General features: G+C 45.4%; 1 protein-coding gene across 6 annotated transcripts in view; it reads left to right on the top strand.

Annotated features, from left to right (window-relative positions):
* PKP4 (plakophilin 4) overlaps nt 1-10,939 on the top strand; it is a 230,928-nt gene extending 219,989 nt beyond the window's left edge. For all 6 annotated transcript variants that reach the window (XM_081052556.1, XM_081052559.1, XM_081052560.1 and 3 more), the window contains exons 18-22: nt 3,433-3,517; nt 3,641-3,758; nt 6,253-6,381; nt 8,088-8,161; nt 9,935-10,939. In XM_081052556.1, the coding sequence (XP_080908682.1) occupies nt 3,433-3,517; nt 3,641-3,758; nt 6,253-6,381; nt 8,088-8,161; nt 9,935-10,183 (655 nt within the window). In that variant the 3' untranslated portion in view covers nt 10,184-10,939. The remainder of the gene's footprint in view (nt 1-3,432; nt 3,518-3,640; nt 3,759-6,252; nt 6,382-8,087; nt 8,162-9,934) is intronic.
* The last annotated feature ends 12,586 nt before the right edge of the window (nt 10,940-23,525 follow it).

Genomic DNA, 23,525 nt, shown 5'->3' on the forward strand with positions numbered 1-23,525 from the left:
CAACAGGACAGCAGCCACCCATCCATAGTAAAATGGCCCCTCTCCCCACTTTCCACCTCTTTCCCTTGTCCTATTGTTCTTCACAGCACTGATTTCCCCCTGATATTTATTGCTTTCTGTGGCATCTGAACTCCCCCAGTAGCAGGGACTTTGTCTTTTTGTTCATTGCTGTATCCTGTATATCTAGAACAAAGCCTGACCCATAATAGGTGCTCGTTAAATACTTATTAATTGGCTGAGTGACAGTGCTAGAACTCATTATGTCTTTATACTTTTGAAGGAATTTCTAAAATATAAGAATAATGTAACAAAGCATATTCTCATTTCACAGAAACTATAGCTATCAACATTAACTGTATTTCCTTTCAATCTCTTACTTTTTATGTATCTTTTTCTTTATTTCATTCATAATAAATGCACACACACTCGTTTTTTTTCAAAGGAAATGAAACATTACAGATAAAGCTAAGATCCGTCCTACTAAGTTCCCCTCCTGGTCCCCTACCCTCTCCCCTGAGGTAATGTGATTGCTTTTTGTGCTCTTAAAGTTTTGTTAGTCTTCATTTGTGAAAGGCATACAAAGAAGGTGGAGAAAACCAGTGTGAAAACTTTGTATATTAAAAAAAGTTATCACCCAGTCTAATCTGGTTTTCAAAATGAGTTTGAGAAAGTCCTATATCAAATCAAGTTGTCTTCTGAACATATATTTACGTTTCCTTATGATTCACCAAGTATGTATTGCCTCCCTGCTCTGTGCTACAGCAGTGAGCAGATCACACAACCACCTCTGCCCTCAGGTAGCTTACATTCCATGGGCAAGCGAGATGAGGTACTAAGAAACATGCTGAGCCTATCAGATGGTGCATAATAAAATCAGGGAAGATGATAGGGCATGCCACAGTAAGGGGAGGGAGGTCAGGGAAGGCCTCACAAAGATAGTGCCTTTTGAGAAAGGACCTGGAGGTGGGGAAGGAGAGAGCAAGGAGTGAACTCTCTGAGGGAGAGCATCTCGGGCAGAGGGAACAACAAGTGAGGTCCCTGAGACAGAAGAGTGCCTCATGTGTTTGATGCAATCACAGGAAGCCAGTGGGACTGAAACAGAACCAGTCAAGGGAAAAGGAGGAGGAGGGAAAGTAAGTAGCAGTATAGGACCCTGTGGGTCAGCATAAGGACTGACTTTTACTCTGAATAAAACCGGAAGCCATCAGAGAGTGTTCAGTGGAGGAGAGATGTGATCGACATCCCTTGAAGGGATCATAATGACTAGACAAACCCAACCCCCGAGCCCTGGTGGCAGTAGTCGTATGGTAAAGAGGTGGTCAGTAATGACATGGTTAAAAGGTAGAGTCAACAGAATTTGCTGGAGGATCAGATGAGCAGGATGAGAGGAGGTAAAGGTCAAGGATGACTTCAAGGCCACAGCATGGAGTTCCAGTTACCAACATGGAGATGCCCCCGGGGGAGCAGGTTTTAGGGAAAAGCGGGAGTTTGTTTTGAACATGTCACATTTGAGATGTATATGAGACATCCAGTTGGAGTGTCTGGTCAACAGAAGAATATGCTTGAGGTAAGGGCAGAGATCCAGGCTAGAAACACAAACTTCAGAGTCATCCGTGTATAAATGGCCCTTCAAGAGAAGTGAGGTGGGCTGAGAGCAATAAAGAAGTAAATGTAGAAGAAAAGAGGCGTGAGGCCTGAGGTCCCTCGTAGTCAGAGGTCAAAGAAAATGAGGAGCCGGCAAATGAGCTCAAGTATGAGGAGCCAGAGTGCTCAGAAGAAAACAGGGAACACGTGGTGTCCCAGAAGCCACGTGAAGGAAGTGTTTTAAAGGGGAGCATGTGTCACATGCTCCTGCTAGATCAGGTCGGGTGAGGACCGAGACTTGTTCAGTTGAACGGTATTTTTGATGTCATAGGTTTGAGAAAAGATGGGCTGAGAGAAATTAGAGATGAGAATACATAACTTTTCGAGGAGTTATGCTGCAAAGGAGCAGAGAAACTTCCTTTACATTTCTCAGGAGTCAAGTAGGTTTCTGCTCATAGAATTTGTCTCTAAAAACACCTACCTAGCCTAGCTGTTGGTATCAAGGTGTGTACCTGGCACACTCCTGCTTTGTGGAGTGTTGGCAGGTCGTCCTTGGAGTCAGACGTGGGCTCTGCCTTTCTGTATCAGTCCCGGCTGCCTAGCGCTTACAGACAGGGAGAGGGACAACAGCAGGACTGTCAAGACCCACCAAGAATGGGACGGCCGTGACCTTCACAGTCATTGTCGGTGTCTGAAATTTCATCTCTGGTCATGTCTTGGAGGTATCTCCTTGTTCTTTGGTCCACTTTGAAAATACAAAATTTAGAAAGGCTTTGAGTGGGTTGGTTTGCCTGGTTCTGTCCTTGACTCATCAGGAACACTAAGAGGAGTGAGTCTTGGGGGGGAGCTAGGATGAAGGTAAATGCATAAATTTCCCACTCCAAGGAACAGAGAGGGTGAAGCCCCTGAATTTGCCTATACTCTGCCCTCCCTGAAGCCCCCAGTGTCATTAGCAGCCCATATTCTGTTGCCAGGCATGGAGACAGTGCTTACAGCCTGCTCACTTCTCTTCTTCTTCCACTTTGTGCGAGTTTCATAGGAAAAATAAGGAGTAAAAGAAGAAATCATATTTTAGATCCATGATACACACTTAAAGTCAATTTTTATTGTAAAAATGAATTCTGAAGAGAGAGGTATTCCTTCATCCTCAGGGCTGACTCCCCGAGCCCAGCTCCACCCCGGACATGGGCATCTGAAGGCCTCTGCTGTGGCAGGAAGCTGCACATCCCTCTTCACTTACTGGTGAGAGGAGCAGCTCCCAAGGTGACATGCAGTGACTCAGGGTCAGCAGTGCTTACAGAGTGCCCATTTCAGCAGAATGCGTTCAGAGAGGGAATTGATAACTAACCATATTTTCCAAATCGAGCATAAGAGCACGTATGTACATTTGTTTACATAAAGATATAAACGATAAGGCAATGGAAGTGTTTTTATCAAAGCCTAATGGGGTGGGAGGGAACATTTAAATTCACTTGGGAGGGTCCTCGCTCCCAGGATGTGTGATCATGGTCACATTGACCCCAAAGCCCCAGCAAGGTCAGCTCCTGGTAGACATGGGGAGGCTGAAAAAGTCCCTCACCTTGAAGGTCATAGGCTCATCCCAACCACAGCTTCTCCCTGCAGAGCTGACTGCCTGAGAGCCGTGCTTTGGTCTTTGCAGCCCTGGCCAGCCCTGAACTTGACCGACTCCCAGGAGCGCCTGATTCCTTGGTAGTGTTTTCTAGCAGCGGCTTCCATGCCCATGTCCTTGGAGAGATAGCCTCTTGGACACTGATTCGCAGCCTGAATATCAAGTGTAGCCTGAAGCTGTGCCACCTATATTTATTAACATCCTCGTTCTCTCCCTAGATCATCTCTGAAAGTGGTGAAGGCAGCAGCCCAGGTCTTGAATACATTATGGCAATATCGGGACCTCCGGAGCATTTACAAAAAGGTAACTTACAAGAATAGCTCTGGGATAATTAGCATTCATCAGAACACACATTCGTAATCATTTATTGTAATGAAATGTCATTATTCATTTTGAGAGCTTTCTTTTTCTCCTTTAACTCCACAGGATGGGTGGAATCAGAACCATTTTATTACACCTGTGTCAACATTAGAGCGAGACCGATTCAAGTCACATCCTTCCTTGTCTACCACCAACCAACAGATGTCACCCATCATTCAGTCAGGTTAGTGGGTAAACTCCACTCCTTGGTGAGAATATTTGTGTGACAGAACATTGTTTCCCAACCAGAGAAGATTGAACATAAGCTATTGAACTTGTCATATTCAAATACTCTGCTCTTCCAACCAAAAGCCTTCTTTGGGAATTACATGCGACTGTAAACAACAAACCCATTTTTCTCTGTTCATTTAAAAAGTTTATAGAAGTTTACACCAACTGCAATGCATACAAATATCCCAGGGCCCTCCATCCCATCCCCTCCCCTAAGATTCTGCTCCGCTGGGTTTGTGAAGGGGCCCAGGACGTGCGTTTGACAGGCTGGCTCAGGGATGCAGGTCGGAGAGTAGAGGGGCACAGTTTGAGGACCCCTAGGTTGTATCTGAAAATGGCTGCCCTGCCTGCCTGCTGGCCATGGTTTGGAATCCCTTCTGAAGTGATTTTGAGTATCTTAATGAAAACTCACTAACAGGGTCCTTTAGAGAGTCTCTTGGCACCCACAGCCTGGGAGAGCTGTGCTCTGCTCCTACACCCTCCTCACCACTTAGACCTCCATGCCCTCGCTGCATTCTAGCCCCCCAGAGTCCACGGATAATGGGAACTGGCCCTGCAGCTGGGTTTACAAAAATTCCCTTTGATTTGGAAGTTGGGCTCTTGGCAACCATGTTACCTACTTATTTGTGGTGTTTAGTTTGGTACAAGGAATGTTTTGACTAATTTTTTTTTTTTTACATGTAAGGGCAGAATATTACTACCAAGCTAAGTCAGTCCTGTAAAATTAATTCTTAACTAAATGAAACAGGAAAAGTAGTATCTTTTTTTTTTTTAATTTGGCTGTATATCTCCCATTCTGACATATAAATATTATCAGTTGCATTCAGCTGTGCTACTGCTGGCAGTCGTATTTCTCATGTGGACATATGTGTCCAAGAAGACTAATATATGACCAATGGTTCTTGCCACATAATTGGATGTCTCACTTGCCCTAGGAATTTGCATACAGTGTGTATTTATCTTAGTTTTTAAGTTATGAGGTGTCTTCTTCAAAGAGAGCTATGCTTGTTTTTTGACATCCTTACTGAGCTCCCAGGTGTAGCTTGAGGCTATCTTCTTTTAAAAGAATGTTGAGAATTCTTTAGGGGTTCAGAAATAGGGGTGCCAAGGAAAGCAAGAGATTTACCTGCATAACCAAAGGCATATGTACAGGCAAAAGAATAATTTCAGACAGATGAAGACATAGTTACTAAGCAATGAACTTGTTTTGAGGACCTCTTAAATACACACACTGGGCAATGTTGGTAAGCCCACTCCAAACGCCGACATACCCTTTTGGATCCCATTCAGAGGTAGGATATAATTCACACTTGTTTCCAGTTATTCTAAAGGCTGGTCATCCATCCGTCATCACTAGTGGGGCCTTATGGGCACATCTGATGCCTTCCTAATATAATTGTGAGAGGCAGGTTGGTATGTTCTGTCCTAGCATCTTCTAGAAAGTAAGCAATATGAGTGGCACATGGACACTGCCCATGAACACTCACCTTTGTTTAACACCAAGCGATCCCATATCATTGAGGTGACTTTTTAAGGAAAAAATTTCAGTGCCGGTTTTTCTCTGAAAGCATCAGTGTGTGTGAAACCACCGGTGGAACGGTCTGGGCACTGCTGCTTTCAAGTGGATCGAGTGACTAAGTGATCACTCATTTATAATTAACTTTAGTGCAAGCAAGATAGTTTTTTAATGAGAAGAAGAAAAAAGATCTGCAGTGCTTTCCTCCTGTGCAAAAATGTCCAAAAGGAGAGCCATGGATAGATATGTTATTGTTAAATGTTTGGTTTAAGCTGAGATTAAAAAACCTGGGCCTTTGTAAGTCAGGCTTCTCAGCACCGTGAGCTTCTTGATGAGCCGAGCTTACTGAGTTTATATAATTTCCCTGACAGCCGATCACCTTAAAAAGAATTGTAAGTTTTATGGGCTGGGCACTCTTATTCAAACAGATTTAGAGATGCAGATATTTTTGAAATAATTAGAAATCAAGATATCTTGTAAAACATCTATTTATTTACTGAAGAGCTGTATATAAAGGGGAATAGACGGGTGCTTTACAAGCAGCTGAACTGAACTTACAAAGGAGCAAATGTAACTCATCAGTTCTTCTCAGTTTCAAAGGCCCGATCAAGTCACTGAGGCCCGCTGTTGGGGAACCTGCATGGTCTCTGCGCTGCACCTCTAACTAGGCAGCCTGCACTACGGCTCTTCAGTAAGCTCAGGGGTGGACAGCACGTCCCGGTGGTGGGCCTGCAGGTCGCCTGCCAGGTCCTGGGGGCTGGCTGCTCTGCAAATCACAGCACCGCTACAAGCTGATTCTCAGCCCCAGCTGCGCAGCGCTTCTAATTGCTGACCTGTGTTTTTCCAGAGGATTTTCCAGAGACACTGACAATCTGATTTTCTCTTCTTCTCTTTCTCTCTCTCTCTCTCCTCCTTTTGCCTCTTCCTTCAGTCGGCAGCACCTCTTCCTCACCAGCACTGTTAGGAATCAGAGACCCTCGCTCTGAATACGATAGGACCCAGCCACCTATGCAGTATTACAATAGCCAAGGGGATACCACACATAAAGGCCTGTACCCTGGTAAGATGCCAGTTGGGTGTGTGATAGAGTACCTCGAAAAGCCGCGTGTTTCCAGGCACGCGGCCGGTGGCCTGGGGAGTACCCCGTGCCTGCATTGAGACTGTCCCCCAGCAGCAAACCATGTTCCAGTCTCTCCATTTCCTGCTTCGGGGGCTGCTGCCTTTTCTGCTTGATTTAAGTTCAGTAAGCTGAGGTAGTGGTCTGGTGACTTCAAGTAAAAAGAGCACTGCATCCCGATGACAAGTGATTTCTGGCCTACCTGCAGCGCATTTCCTCTGGCCTGCTCCCTCCCTGCTCCAGCAGTCTTCCTGTGTGTCCCAGTATGTCAGAGCCCTGAGCTCTGCTGCCTAGCAGGGTCACATCTCCCAGACTGGCCTGAGAATGGAGGTCAATTTCATTTACACTTCCGTGGAAAAGAGTTTGAATGAAAAACAAAATGTACAGTGTGATTCCCCTCAGAGTGATTATTTTTTAAGAATAACAAATATAATGTTATATAGTATTGATATTTTATGTCCTATTCTGAAAGCTGTGCATATAATATATTGAAAGGATGGCAACCCAAAGGGTTGTCAAGATTTCCTATTATCTCCATTCTCAACTATCTTGCATATCATAACTACTCTTGAGGTTTCAAATAAGGTAGTGTGAGCTATCAAAAAAAAAAAAGCACTCTTTTCTCAAAAGACCTATTTATTTAAAAGAAATAAAAGCTGGTGGCAACTTAACTGCTGGGGGAGCAGTCTCAGTTGTGCTGTTGTCTTTGAAATTGTGATTTCACAGGACTGTTTACTAATCGACTGTTGTTACTATGGCAATTAATAGCTCAGAAAATTGCAGATGCTACATTTCCAACATCAAGCTCTTTGAGAAGGAAATGCACATACAAACTGAAGTGCATGCATTGTTACTTCAGATTTGCAGCAGCCTGCTTTATTTTAAAGATTGCCTCCTTAGCATGCCTCCTACTGTATCTCTGTGCTTGCTTCAATAAACTAATTTGCCTCAAGTATGTTTCATTTTCCTCATTGAAAAATGCAAACCTTTGCTAGCCTTAACAATAATAGAAGGGTAACCTCTGCCATCATTGGCATCATCGGGAGTCTAGTGGACTCTTGAAGACGGCTGTCTGATTACCAGGCCCTTGTTGTTTTAAAACGTACTTAAATATGGCAGGCACAAGCATGTGCCTCCGTGTGCCCAAACTGCTTAGAACATGCCTGTGCCTGCTCTTCAGGACCTGGGTTTTTGAGTCAAAACGGTTCTGAAGGCGTGGAGCTTGTTCTGATGTTTCCTTCCCCCACGTGACCCAGTGCTGTAGCTCAGAACCCTGAAAAAGTGGTGTTTCTTGGCCCAGGGAGCAAGGCTGCTATTCAGAGCCAACCAGGAAAATCTTCACAGGTGTGAACAGTGCCCTGCAGTGACCAGGGGTTGAGAAGGAACCCTTTTTGGATGAGCTATGCATTGGCGTTGCTTTTTGGTGACACACACACAGCCTATTTTGCCATATTCATTAGCTCCTGACAGCCCTGGGGTAAGCAGCAGCCTGGCTAGATCCAGGGAGCCCAGGCTGTCCCCATCTGTGCTGGCCCTGGGGAAGGCAGGCCATGTGAGGGACAGCACCAGCCCCTTGCAGGGAGACCACACAGCCTAATGGACCAGGATAATGAGCACTAGTTTTAATTTCATAAAATATTTTCTTACAGGCTCCAGCAAACCTTCACCAATTTACATCAGTTCCTATTCCTCACCAGCAAGAGAACAAAATAGACGGCTACAGGTGAATGTGCAATATCATTTTTACAGAAGGCCGATTAGCAGGGAGCAACACAGTAAGGCGTCCGCGCCGGTTGACTTACCAGAGCTGGGCCAGTGTGGCAGGGGCTGAGGGGCTTTCTCTGGGGATCTCCACTCCTCAGAAGCTCATCCGTGGTTTAAGCAAATCACTTCACAGTAGCCTCATGTCCTTGAACGTCCGAGTCGGTGCTGCTGAGACCACCATGCTTCTCATGGGAACCTGCTGAGAAGTCTGACTCATATTCTTTACCCAACAATTTCTCTTTCCCCACTTTTTAGTTTTTCCTGTTAATCTCTCAAATCTCTCCCATCCTTTGGGTGGGGAAAGGTCGGTAAGCACACTTCATTGTCTCATCTCGTTGTTATCTTTTCCGTGCACATCATCTCCACCTTCATGACTTCCTCCCACCCAAGCCCCCACAGCCAGTTGTGTGTTAGCTTCAGAGGTGCAAGTGGACGCAGCCCTGCTCAGTGAACCCCGCTCTCCATCAGAGTGGGGTCTTGTGGTTGTAACAGTCAGTCTCTGTTTTCATGGGTGGCCTAAAATTCATCTCGATCCTCTGATGCCATGTCCACCTGGGTCATCTGGTCGCACCTCTTACCTTCCAATACCACATCAGCAACGGGGGTTTCCCAAACAAGCCTACATCCTGTCTTTCAGAGGAGGATTCTTTCTCTAAGGCCTCTGTCCATTTTTTCATCTTTTCTCAGTAGATGGAAGAAAAGGAACTTCCCAAATTACTTATAATTTATGCTATAGTTCTTTTGGTCAGGAGAAATAGCCTCAGAATCATAACTCCTTAAATTAAAAAGAGAATTTAGATCTGAAATCCTTATAATGTTAAAATGCATGTAGTTCCAGAATACGATGTGGACATCTATGGTAAATTTGTTACATCTTACGAAGTGGGGGCGATTTGGGCATGATCAAGAGGAAAGAAAGATATGACAGCTTTTCTCCAAACATGTTTGAAGAAAGTCAAGTGAGATCAGAAATAGAACAACACAAAAGGGAATGGGGGCAGGGTACCCTGTACAGATCCCTACCTGTGTTTCACCTTGCTTCCTTAAGGATGGATGTACTAGCCCTGGCTTGGGGAAGTCTCTTCCTTTAGAATTGTATTTGCTTGTGTGTCTATTCTAATTTTACTACTCTTCTGCCTGGAGATTGCTTGTTCTTTTAATAGTACAGCAGGGCTTCCAAAGTGTACCTGTTCACCCAACTACATATTTATTTTAAAAATTGAGGGATGGACTCAGTTTTCATCTCTGAAGTACATGTTGTAAAAGATGGTTGTACAGTTATATAACTATCCAAAGCCCAAAAATCCAACCTCCAACTAAATTCAGCATGTGCTAGTGATTCCCTTGTGTCATAGCAAAATTCAAGTTCATCCTTCCGTTGCGCAGGTAAGAGACCGCCCCCCCCCCCACAACAGAGCACAAGACTGGGCCTCTTGTAAGGAGGGAGGAGGTAGCCAGATGCTCTCTTGGGCTCTCCTGAGGCATTAACTTCTAGAGGCCCTTAGGACAGACTTGAGCAAACTCTGCAGGCCCACCTGTAAATGTAGTTTAAAAATCTTTTAAGTCCACTAGTAAACAGACAATGTGTACCAGAAACAACTTTGAACCATCAGTTCACAAATACTGAGTACTGCTTTAAAAATATAAAACAGAAAGTCCACCTTAATTTTCCTTAAAACATGTATTTCCAAAAATTGCTTTGATTTATTTGCTTTTTCATTTTCATCAACAGCATCAACAGCTGTATTATAGTCAAGATGACTCCAACAGAAAGAACTTTGATGCATACAGATTGTATTTGCAGTCTCCTCATAGCTATGAAGATCCTTATTTTGATGACCGAGTTCACTTTCCAGCTTCTACTGACTATTCAACACAGTATGGACTGAAATCGACCACAAATTATGTAGACTTTTATTCCACTAAACGACCTTCTTATAGAGCAGAACAGTACCCAGGGTCCCCGGACTCGTGGGTGTAGCATCAAGCTGCTCAGTAAAGGAACTCTTTCTTTCTAACCTTGTTTGGATTGAAATGAAAAGGCTGCCGTGCTGATTTGCTGATGAAATGTGAAAGTGAAATGGAAGGAACGAGTGAAGAGCATATTTTATTTTTCTTTTTTTGAGGAATTATCAGGGAAGTGAGGAAACCTTGAGGAGAGAGGACTTTTAAAGCTCTATTTAGGTGTTAGATCTAATTACTTGTAGATTCCGTAGTCTGGTGAAGGTGTGGGCGATGTGATGAGAGAGTTGAGAAATGGATGAAATGAGATGGGGAATGTGTAGGTCAAATCAAATTAAAGATGATTTTTTTAATGTGAATAAAGTTATGTTCTGATAGTTTGTACAGAAAAAAAAATGGATGCCCTTCATGTTTTATTGCTATTACTAAATGTCAAGGTCGTATGCTATTATGTCTTGTAAATTTCTTTTGTTGGTGTAAATATGGAAATGCCACATTGGTTAAGTGCCATCATTTGTAATGCAGTGTGTCATTTGAAAGGAGATTCGAAGAAACTGACAGCTTGAAAAACAAGTGGGAACCCCAAGGAATTGTTAGCAATTAAAAACAAACTACAACATCTTTTGTTTGCAAAATGAATTGTGTACCTTTGAAGCACAAAGTCCAGTCTGGTATAGCAGCGCCATGGCCATTCCCTGCCTCTTTCATAGGACACTTCACTGCCATTTTCTATGCACATGGAAGAAAATAAATGTGGAGATTTCATCCTTGGAAATTTGTTCCCTGTTCTTTTTTGTTTTCTGTGTATAATACAGAAAGCAGGTTTAATACGTGTGAATCTACGTGTTGGATACAGCTTAGATATAGTCAACTATTTTAGACTTTTCCTAGTTGTATACAGTGAATAGACTTGGTGAGATAGACCAGACCCGAGAACAAAGCTCTGGACCTTTTCATCTTAGTAATTTTATTTCTTGGGATCTGTTTTGAATCTAATGCGCCTTGTTCTTTTATCACATTTTTTGTTTGCTTGTTTGTTTGTTTTTCAGGCTGCTGTATATATTAACACTACTTTTCACTTATGAGAAATGGCATTTGGCAGCCCAGCCCTAACTAAATTAACAGATTGCATTTGGCATCATCTTTAAGAACTTGGTGACTACATAAGAACAGTGTTTGGGCATTTATTGGTTGGCACCAATGTAGTAAACCTAAACAATTTCTAAATAATTATTTTACTGAGTAATCCCATGAGACAGTAATTCCTGGATTAGAGAGAGGGTGGAGGAAGCCCCCACACACACGGTAGGCAGGAGTCCCGATAATACCAAGCATTATTTGTAAGCTTTTCTCCATCTGTGGAGACAACAAGGGTACCTGCCCCAGGAGGCTCAAAGTCTGAGGCCTACCCATATTGCGTTTCCTGCCGTGCATCGTACATGGAATACAACCTACAGGGCAAGTCAAATCCAGACGTATTGACTTAACTCAGTCAACATCTTGCAAAAGTGGTACAAATCATAGATTAAAATTCACGTGCTTATATTTGTGAGTATATGGAGAGACTCAAAAGAAAAGTGCTTTTCCTTGCTGAATGGACTACAGCCCAAGATTAGGCTCCACAGTGAAATGGATTATAAGCAGGAAGATTCCTAAAGCCTGCCAATGGGGTCCTTTGTGATGTGCAGGCTTTCTGCCATGACACCTGAGCAGTTCCCACTGTCATACTGCCTGGCTGCCCTTGGCCTGATATGCCCTGGCAGAGCTCAGAAAACAGTCCTCTAGATGGCAGAGGCTGCCGCATTTCCCCGAAGAACTGGCATCAGGACTTGTGAAATGTCTGGTATCCATTTGAGCTCTGAATTACAGATTTCCCTGAACCTGATATTTCGTGGCTGGGTTCAAGGCTCTCCCTCATTCAAGTGAGGAATACAAGGGAAGCTATAGGTGGCCTGAGCTGATTGACAGCAGCTGCCTATTGCTTTTAGTGACCTCATTAGTCTTAGGGGGAGCTTAGTGGACCCAGGTCCCCCACTCTGTTAGGCAGCATTTCAAAAAGTGATCCAAATTTCGGTTGCAGAGAACTCTTCACTTGGTCCTCCAGCCAGACCTATTGGGGCCAAGAAAGAGACCTGTGGGTGGCGAATGAGCAAATCAGATGCCCTCTAAGGCTCCTCCCTTGTGGCCAGAGAAAAGGAACAGCAGGAGGAACTTGAAAGATACAAAATTGTACCATTGATCAAAAAGCTGAGCCCACTCTTCCATCCAAGGTGTAGGAACAAACAAGCTTTATTAAAACAAAGTTGACTTCTTATTCTTACCCTAATGTCACCAAGTAGCCTCAGAATTCAGCCCTCAGGAGGTCTGTGGTTCTGCTCAGACAGGAGTTAGCACCGGTCCACCCCATCCCGCAGGGTCAGGGCTGCACTGAGCCAGTGTTGGTGAGCTAAACCAGTATGTCTTCACTCTATTACGATCACCTGGACAGCTTTCACACCTAGGAGGGGTCCCACGTGGACCATTCACAACCGCAGGAGGTGAGTTCAGGCATGACTGTTCTTGAAAAGCTCCCCGGGTGATTGTAGTGCTCAGTCAAGGTAGAAACACTCAGCCCACATGCCACTCCCCTCACTACCTTCCTGCTCTGTGACCTGAAAATTTAGTGGTTGGAGTTTAGGGTGTGGAGTTTGCCTGGAAGAGAGTGTGATAAAGATTTGGAGTGTTACAGGGTGAGGTGAGGTTTTTCTTCTTGCCGAAGCATGTATCTTTTGCCTATACATACCTTTTAAAAGTGATGTCCTTTGAAGCCCATGGGTGTTTGCGTGTCAGAAATAATGACCTCACACCCCCATAACTGTTTCAGTTTTCAGTCCCTGGCCAATGTTTGGTTGGCCCATGTGACTGCTGGTTCTTGAAGTGAAACACCAACTGTTCACTTTATCAAGCACCATTTGCAAGGAACATCACATACATTATCATTTAATCCTCACAACAAGTGTATGAAGTCTGTCGTATTATCCCATTTTACAGATCCCGAAGCAAACTTGGACAGTCAGTTGCTAAAGATGACACAGTGAGTAAATGGCCGAGGCAGGGTTAGTTAGCACTACAATCTAAACTACAATGCCAGTGTTTTTAAAATTCAGTAATTTGAGTTCCAATGGAAATATTATTTCCTGAAAACTTTTGATTATCTTAAATTTGCCAAATGAACCTCTATCGCTACTCTAAAGGAAAACCCATCATCACTAGTCATATATGAAAGGTAACCATAAAAATGGACCACTGATGTCACATGGACCTCATTTTGGGAAATGCATCCGGAGCATTCTGATGTGTGCGATGATTTAGGTTGGGCGAGGAACTCCCTTAAAAGAACCTTATGAGCCATGTCTATGATAAGACTCACTCAAACAAAATGTGCCGCTAGACGACCTTCTCATTTTGATGCCTCAGCAATACATTTGGAGGATCACATATCTAAATCCCCTGGATGGTGGTTTTATTTCCATCATCAAACCAGATTATAAGGAAAAGTTTGTAAACTTGCCCATTGCTGTTCACCTGCTAGATTTTTTTAAATGTTTATAACAGCATTATTCATAATAGCCAAACCTGAAAACAACCCAAATCTTCAACAAGCGAATGGATAAATGAAGTGTGGTATATTCATGTAATGGAATACTAGACAGCAATGACAAAGAATGAGCCACAGATACAATAACATTGATGAAAACATCAAATAACACAGATCAAAAACATGTTGTTTAAAAGAGAATAGACCCAAAAGAATACGTACTGGATGATTCTATTCAAGAATAGGCAACACTCACCATGGAGATAGAAATCAGAACCATTGTTGCCTGTGAGTGTGGGTATTGATTAGAGAACTTTTGGAAATGATGGAAATGTTCTATAGCTTGACTTACACATTATACAAAACTCATCAAAATGTACACATAAGATCTGTGCATTTCACCATATGGAAAATTTATTCCAATAAAAATATTAACACTTCAAGTCACTAGAGAAATGTGTGATGACATTGTCTGAAACCTGGCTTTATGACCTAGAATTAAAGCTATGATTACTAGTCTCCCCTGAGTTGAAAAAAAATACAGTTTATATATGTCAAACTTACAAATAGTCACGTAGAGTGGTTCCTCACACAAAAGATTTTAGCACAAAATTCTTCACAGTTATATACACAAAAGCTGACAGCTTACCAAAATTTAAACAGAATCTTAGAAAATACATATTTAAAAAACACTATATGGGAGTGTCCTTTTGAATGAGCTATGATTGTATACATTTACATGTGTGTTGACAAGATGTGAGTTGAGAAGCAAAAACTTGAGCTCATGTTTAAATGTGTTGCCGAGAGAGAAGTGTGTCACTGCTTTTACTTAATGGTCCAAAGAGATGTCTAAATAAATACCTCACCCACCTCGGTGCAGGGAAGAAGTGTGGATGAAGAGCCTGTCAGCCAAAGAAGTGTGAGCAAAAAAACGGTCAGTGAAATCAGGCAGAGCAGCTAATGGGATTTTTTAACTCTGCAAATGCAGGGCAGACTTTGAATTCAAAGAGGATCTTTGCTGTAGGTCAAGGAAATCCTTGCAGGAGAGGCAGGGAACAGTTTTAATTAGTGTGCAACTGGGGAGGGAGTTGGAGGAGATAGCAAAGGAAGCAAACCATGTTTGGAATTCCATTGGGAAGTTTTCCAGCCTGATGGACGGCTGCCCTTTGCTGGCCTGCCAGAGGCTGGGCTGGGCCTCAGAGACCATGTGCAGCCCTGAGCTGCCACCCGTACAGAGTAATGGTCCTTCGCCGGTACTTGTCAAGTCTGCCTTGCTTTAGAAGATCTTGACTTTTGTCTCAAAGCCTACTCATCCTTGTAATAGCAGTTTGCTGTTATTCACCCACGTGATGGCTTAACTCACAGTCTTTATGAAGACACTTATTTAGGACAATCTTTCATGGTTGCAGACACAAAAAGGAAATTATTAATAAGCAAATTATGACTAGAATTTTATCTGTTTTAGTGCCCTTCCCTGTTTCTATGTCAGCAGCTTCTCTGGAAGCAGCTGGCATGTCCCCGAAGTGGTTGTTTGTGCCTATTGCCGTTGCCTAATTCTAACTTGAAATCACTGAAAAGCATTTTGGGCTATCATAATCGTTTACACGGGTCATAACTTGCTCTTTCATTATTAAAGCCCCATCCAATGGTTGGGGGAATTTTGACACGATGGCCTATTTCACCCTCCGTTCATATCCCGGTGATCAGAGAGCTGACCAATACATTGTCCTTTAAAATACAATTAGAAAGATTTGGTGCTGGGTCAAAGGTGTAATTCTGAAATTAAGTGGGAAGATATCAATTTCCTCCTTCAGAAATCCCTTATAACTGCTCATTTACTCCCCAAAAGGCAACACCTCTGAAATTTGCCTTTATTTGTTGGGAATGAAATGTATTTGGCTCCAACGCCTCGGTGGGCTGCCATCTACTAAGTACTAATCTCATAAAAGGAATTCAGGGAGTATGGTACCGCTCCAGGGTCTCTCTTGAGGGTTCTTCAGAGTCTGTGCTCATCCCAGTCCAATCCTAGGGAACTGTCTTTCCTTTCCAGGTGTGAGTACAGTGAGGTGTGCCCAGCTTTCTAGGGACTGCAGGAAGAGATTCAATCCAGATGGGATTGGAAGTTGGAAATGACCATCATAGGAGGAAAGCTGGCATTTATAGAAATGGCTGTGCTTTGAGAAAGGCACTTCAACCTTCACAAAAATATTTTGTGAGGACAAACAAGGAAGCACATTCCATAGCTGTATGATTTGAATATTCGCATGTCCATCAACATCACTGCAATCATGTCTGGCCTCAGTGGCCAGCACTCTCCTTCTTGTCTCTAAAGTGTGGTCAGAAGATAATCGTGTGTTTATTTAGTTCGCAACTAATTGAACGCCTCTTTTTTCATTTGTATTGCATGTATCCTACTTTTTAATCACTTTTTTTTGACACTTAACAGTTCTATGGAGAAAAGCTGTCAGAGGATAGGTGAGGTAGTATGGGAACTCATCAAGCCTGTCACCACAAAACATCTTAATTGGTGAAAAGCTGATCCAACTCCTGGAGCTATGAATATTGTTCTCTGAGGCCACATCAGTGCATCTCAGTAGTATACTGTCACTGGTGGTGCCAAAAAATGTATACACATGACTTGTATGCATCTTTTGTTATTGGTATATATGGAGTATTACAATTTTAATACAGTTTTTTCCTGTCTTAAAATGTGTATACACTCTTTTCTGCATTTGGCTGATAAAGTCCCCATAAGTTGTAGCTGCAATAAGATAAGTTATAGAGGTTTTGTGTGTGTTTTTTTTTTCTTCCCTCACATACTGAAATGAACAGAGAGAGATGGACCAATGCTAGTATGGTGGTTCTAAAATGTCTTCATGGATCCAGGCTCCATCCTAACTTCTGGGCATGGCCCTCATCCTCGTGGCTTCCCAGCTGGCTGCAGGAGCTCCAGCCATCACATCCTCATTCCTCAACATGGAGAGAAAAGTTGGGAAAGTGGACCCTGCTAACTGAGTCAGCCTCTTAAAAGAGCTTTCCTAGAATCCTCACCTATGTATTTCATTGGAAAAGTAGTTTTTACCTGGGCCCATTGCCACCTCTGCTCATGGAGGGGTCCTGTTAGTAAGGAAACTGAGGGAATGGAAAAGGGAAGGCATTATCAGTCTCTGCTCAGGATACAGATGATGCTATGAGATGATCCCTACACGTCCATTATTCACGTTCCTATGAATGTAGGCTCCAAGCCAGGGACCCATGTTGTATTAATTCTATGCTTGGGCAGAAGCCATAGCAGCCATCCCCCCCTAGACATGAAAGCTAACCAAAGCTGGATGGAATTCCTCAAGCTCAAGTAGTCCCAAGGGCACAACTCTCCAGCAAGTCAGATTCAATGTGCTGCTCCATTTCGTAGATTAGAGGTTAACCACGGAAAGCTAGTCATAATCAGCCATGTGTGGCCACAACGCCCACCCTCCTGGTGGCTTTCAATCCCTGAGGCACAGAGCCACAGGAGTCCACAGAATTACCCCAGGAGCCAAGGGAGTGACTCTGGGCCACTCTCCCCACTGCACCAAGAGCAACCCTCCATGAACAGCTTTCTATATCACATGTCCACATAAAATTGTTTTAGTAAGCTTTCTACAGCTAAAAACAAAAGTAATGTAGCCGTTTTACAGCCAATGACTGCTCCTGACTGGCAAGCCTGGCGGGGTTACAGCAGTGCAGCCTTCCTCAGCCACCCCAGTGAAAGTCCCTATAACTCACTGTGCATCTGTGGCGCATGCCCCAACAGTGTCCTAAGCACTGTGGGAAACCTGGAGACTGATGAGGCTGCCATCACCCCAAGGCCTTGTAGCCCCCCTCAGCTCATCAGAGCCAACAGCAGCCATCAAGACTGGGTTCCATTTGTGACAACATGGATGGATCTTGAGAGTATAATGCTAAGTGAAATAAGTCAGACAGAAAAAGCAGAGAACGCTCTGATTTCACTGATATGTGGTATACAAACCAAAAACAACAAAGGAACAAGATAAACAAATGAGAAACAAAAACTCATAGACACAGACAATAGTTTAGTGGTTACCAGAGGGTAAGGGGGGTGGGGGGGTGGGTGATGAGGGTAAGGGGGATCACATATATGGTGATGGAAGGAGAACTGACTCTGGGTGGTGAACACACAAGGGGATTTATAGATGATGTAATACAGAATTGTACACCTGAAATCTATGTAATTTCACTAACAATTGCCACCCCAATAAATTAAAAAAAAAAAAATGATGGAAAAAAAAGAAAGACTGGGTTCCGCTGTCAAAGAAAGCCTCACTGAGAGAGAGGGCCTCAGCTTCAGGTTAATTCATTTCAGATTCATTCTAAGCAAATGCACCAGGAAATAAATGAGAATGCCAGGGGGCTAAGGAGAAAACCAGTTCAATCCAAGTGTGGAAAGGAGGTCAAGAGGGAGAGGCAGAAAGAGGTAACTGGGAGTTTCTCTCACTGGTTTTGTTTGAGGACAAACCTCCTGATTTTAACCGTTTGCTGAGTGTTTACTAGGATATTAGGTGAAAGGACTGTGCTAAGTGTTCTCTACCCACATTATCCCCTTTAATTTTCATAACCGTGTACAAGAAGAGAAAATCGTCCTCAGAAATGGAGAGTCAGTGGCCCAAGTTCACATCAATTGGAGATTGTAACCTCGATCTGTTGGATTCCAGAGTCCCCATTAGCCCTTGGAGTCTCCCTAAGGAAGCAAAACAGCAGTCACCTCCAGTCCTCATCTAATCTATATGCGTATTTATACTAAAGTAAGTCCACAGTGATGGCTGCTCTCCCAGCCAGGAATATCCCTCTAGATTTCTACCAGCTTCCTGGCCAAATTAGGCTCCAAGAATGCAAACTAGTTTTAATGTTCACCTCAGCAAAGATAACTTGGAAAATAACCTTATTGGCTCCAATCAAAGTTGATGTTTTTAAAAACAAAATTATAAAATGGCCTGTTCACAAACTGCTGAGTCCTGGCAGGTCTGCAGCACAAGACCTCACAGAATCAAACAAACCCAAGAGACCACCTTCCCATCTGCGGCCAGCCCACTGCTACCAGCTCAGCCTGAAGGAGCAACTCAGTTGGGAACGTGTGAGGCCTGGGCAGGAGGATGGGCGGGGGTGTGACAGTTCAGCCTGGGAAGGGGCTGGAAGCCTCAAGGGGGAGAAGGGCCCTACCCTCTGCCCCAGCTTCTGTGGGGAAAGGCCGTCCCCAAACAACAGCTCACTCACAACCCTGCAAATGTATAACAAGGGAACTATGGACATTCTGGAAGATGAACACTTTTATCCTTCTCTGCGCTCTACACTCACTCTGTACGCCTCACTCCACTTCAAGGGCAGAGGAGGGACCACCCGATGAGACTAGAAAAAAGGAAGGTAAGCTCAGCTGCCTGAGGTGAAAGCAGGAGTGTCTGGCCTCTGTGCAGGGACCCATCAGCAGGCCTGTTCTGCGCCCCGGAGGCCTGAAGTTCTGGTTGGGAGAGTTCAGTTCCCCCAGCTAGCTACAGAAGCCTGCTTTTTGCTCTGGTTCAAGCTATAGGTCCCACTTCACAACTGAGAACGTTGACAGGGTGTTTTAATACACATCACCCCTGTGCAATTCCTCCAGGGTTCTGGCCTCAGACAGGAGTTTGTCTGGCACATGCGCACCTGTGCACTGCCTCTGTATTACTGTCGCGCAGGGGACCCTGCTCGCTGCGCCATTTGTCGTGCAGGGTCTCAGCTCCCACTCCCCGCCCAAGAACGCAGGACACGGTAAGGCCAAAAAGGAACACCCATGGAGCCATAGATAGGGGAGTCAAACCAATATATTCTCGCTGGCGGCTGGGCTGGAGACACAGGAAGCAGGATCTACATAATCTGCCTAACAGCAGTCCGCGCTTGCCAGCCACCATCTTCTCGCTAGCCCCCATTCCTTTCCCGCTAGCGTAGCCACAGCCGTTATATTAGTGGCCAATGGCCTACGGGTTACAGCTGACGGCCAACTAGCCACAGCTGCTGGCATCTGATCACAGTTTATGGCCATTTACTACCCGAGCCAGCACCTTTCTATGTGAGGCCGAGAGCCTGGAAACTGTTTTTTGGGGTTTTGTCCCCACACTCCACCCCTACAGGGTCTCGCCTCACAATCTACGCGACAAGCGTCTTCTGCGAGGGGCCCTGTGCAAGGAGCCTGGAGGTGAATGCACTATCCCGAACACAGCCAGGCTCTCTGGGCACAGCCAGGGTTTCTCAGGGCACCACCAGTACTTCTGGGCACAGCCAGACATCCTGGGCTTCTTAGGGTACCACCTGTTTCCCCGGGCACAGCCAGCTTTTCTCAGGGCACCACCACAGTACTTCTGGTCACAGCCAGACTTCCTGGGCTTCTTAGGGTACCACCTGTCTCCCCGGGCACAGCCAGGTTTTCTCAGGGCACCGCCACTCTCTCTGGACACAGCCAGACTTCCTGGACACAGCCAGGGCCTCAGGGCACTGCCACTCTCTCTGGACACAGCCAGACTTCCTGGACACAGCCAGGGCCTCTCTGGGCACTGCCACTCTCTGGACACAGCCAGACTTCCTGGACACAGCCAGGGCCTCAGGGCACTGCCACTCTCTCTGGACACAGCCAGACTTCCTGGACACAGCCAGGGCCTCTCTGGGCACTGCCACTCTCTGGACACAGCCAGACTTCCTGGACACAGCCAGGGCCTCAGGGCACTGCCACTCTCTCTGGACACAGCCAGACTTCCTGGACACAGCCAGGGCCTCAGGGCACTGCCACTCTCTCTGGACACAGCCAGACTTCCTGGACTCAGCCAGGGCTCTCAGGGCACTGCCACTCTCTCTCTGGGCCTCTCGGGGTACTGTGCTGGAACAACAGCGGCTCACATCAAGGTGCTTACATATTATCAATGGCGGCCAGTCAAGACACAAAAGCAAACATCCGCCAGTCCCACTACATGATGGTATGTTCCCAAACAGTCAAGCGTCCATTAAATCAGGGATAGAAGGCAATTCCCCATAGTCCATAGTCATTCACCAGGGCTGTCCTGGGGGTGAGGGATGACCTTGACCTCACCCTCATCTCCCACGGAGGACTCAGCAAGCGTTTCCTCCTGGGACTAGAAGTCCTGCATCCGGGCTGCCTCAGCAAACAGTTCCCACCCCACAGGGTGGCAACAACCTTCGCTTTCTCCGCTTTCTCCGGCCTCTGCTGGTTGGGGAACCATCCGCATCTTTCCACCCCTCCACGGGAATCGAGCTCTCCGGCAGCTGCTCCTCCTGGTCTTCCTCAGACTGAGCTTTCTTACGCACAAACTGCTCCACTGCCCTTCGGAAAGCTTTGGCCAGCACCGTATCCTGCCGACTACGCCATGTGTCGCGCAGGGGACCCTGCTCGCTGCGCCATTTGTCGTGCAGGGTCTCAGCTCCCACTCCCCGCCCAAGAACGCAGGACACGGTAAGGCCAAAAAGGAACACCCATGGAGCCATAGATAGGGGAGTCAAACCAATATATTCTCGCTGGCAGCTGGGCTGGAGACACAGGAAGCAGGATCTACATAATCTGCCTAACAGCAGTCCGCGCTTGCCAGCCACCATCTTCTCGCTAGCCCCCATTCCTTTCCCGCTAGCGTAGCCACAGCCGTTATATTAGTGGCCAATGGCCTACGGGTTACAGCTGACGGCCAACTAGCCACAGCTGCTGGCATCTGATCACAGTTGATGGCCATTTACTACCCGAGCCAGCACCTTTCTATGTGAGGCCGAGAGCCTGGAAACTGTTTTTTGGGGTTTTGTCCCCACAATTACCCAGAGAGCAAACTGAATCTCAAGCTGTAAAGCAGGCCTCCCATCCCTCCCCCGGAATAGACAGGAAGAGGGTTTGTCTTCAGTCCCTGGGGAAACGCAGGGGGAGGGACACCGGAAGTCCCGCCTCACTGACCTGGGATGCGACTTCCGGTAAACTGTCTGTGGAACATGGCGGAGCCTGAGCGGAAGTTGGGTTTTCCACCCCCTCCGCTCCCATCCCCACGTGGAATTGAAGACAGTCGGGTCGAAGTGCGGGTCTGAGTTAACTACCCGCGGGTCAGAGGCCAGAAGGGAGACCAGAGAAGCATGAAGGGAACGTGTCCTGCAGGGACGAGCTCGCGGAAGCACAGGAACAAAACACAAGAGGGGGGACCGTCCAGTCTCCCCACCCCTACCCAGCAAGGTTGAAACGTGGCACTAAATATAATAACATTTCTCTGTGTCTCGGGCCCTGAGCAAAGCCATTCACTTGGATTCTTTCCTTGGGACGTTGTGAGAAGGTGTTTCGGTTCATAGATGAGGAAGCCCAGGAGAGGGAGGTTAAGAACGGCACTGCGAGGCCGGTGGCAGTGCAGCCCCGGAACCTCCTCGGTGCTCAGCTTGGCGACTGGCCTCTGCGGGGAGGCGCGGCAGGAGCCGCAGGAGCTCTGCTCAGCAGCCCTGGCTCCCTGGGGACTGAGCATGGACGTCCCTTCTTTATGGGCCGAGGTGGAAGCCATCCCAGCGTCCTGTGCTCTGCCTGGCTGGGTGAGGCAGGTCAGGCCTGCCCTGCGCTCCTCGCCTCTCACCGTATCACTGTGACCCCCTGGGAGGGCTCTGCTCTCCCATCTCCAGTATTCCATGTTCTGCACGAGCTCCAGGAAGCCTCCACTTCTGCTTCTCCCCGCTACCCACACACCCCCCAGGCCTGCCCGGGGCTTCCAAATCACTTCTCTGTCCCCCTGCCTCGTTATTCACCGCGGGTTGGGGTGAATGCTCTCCAGACCATGCTGCCCCACAACCAAACCCACAGCTGCACACCTCAGAGTAAACGTGCAGCCAGCCAGTCCCTTCCCTGGTTGGAGCAAGCAGGTGAGTTTCAGGACACTGAGCAGCTCTCAGCACTCAGGAGACCACTGCATCCTTTTCGCTGAGTGAAGCAGTTTCCCATGTTCCTCGGAAGATTAGTTCTGCAAGTTGTCGCTAAGAAGAATTTCATGGTCGGGTAAGTCTGGAAAATGCAGCGGAGTGTGTCTCTCTTGGAGGTTCACAATACCTTTAATGTTCGTGTTGGAGGCTCCAAGACCTGCAGTAAATACTACATTCAGAACTCCAGTATTTCTCAAATTTATTTGACCCAAGAACCCTTTTCTTTTCTTTTAGAAACAGTGTTCAGTGGAATGCCTTTGTGCAATATGACAGTAGATAAAAGTTATTTTTCCTCACTCATAGATGAAGGTTCTTTTTTCCTTTCATAGTCTATACTTTTACAATTAAAATATATTTTCTTAGACTGGTATGGTCTTCTTAAATTCAAGATAGCTTAAGTAAAACCTGGGCCCATTTATTTATTCTATAGAGGTAAGGAACAGGCATATAATGTGGGCCAGAGGTGCTGATGCTAAATGATGTAGGGGTGTTCTATGCCCTCAGTAACTTAAGTAGTTCACAAACTTTTTGGTCTCAGGACCCCTTTACATTCTTAAAAAGTATTGAGAATCCCAGAGATCTTTTGTTTATGGGAGTTATATTACTAATATTTATGATATTAGAAATTAAAACTCAGAAATTTAAAAAATATTTTAATAATTCCTTAAAAAAATAAACCCATTACATGCTAACCTAAATTATACATTTTTTTTAAAGATTTTATTAGGGAAGGGAAATAGGACTTTATTGGGGAACATTGTGTACTTCCAGGACTTCTTTCCAAGTCAAGTTTTTCTCCTTTTAATCTTAGTTGTGGAGG

The sequence above is a fragment of the Rhinolophus hipposideros genome, assembly GCF_964194185.1.
Source record: "Rhinolophus hipposideros genome assembly, chromosome: 6".
Lineage (NCBI taxonomy): Eukaryota > Metazoa > Chordata > Mammalia > Chiroptera > Rhinolophidae > Rhinolophus > Rhinolophus hipposideros.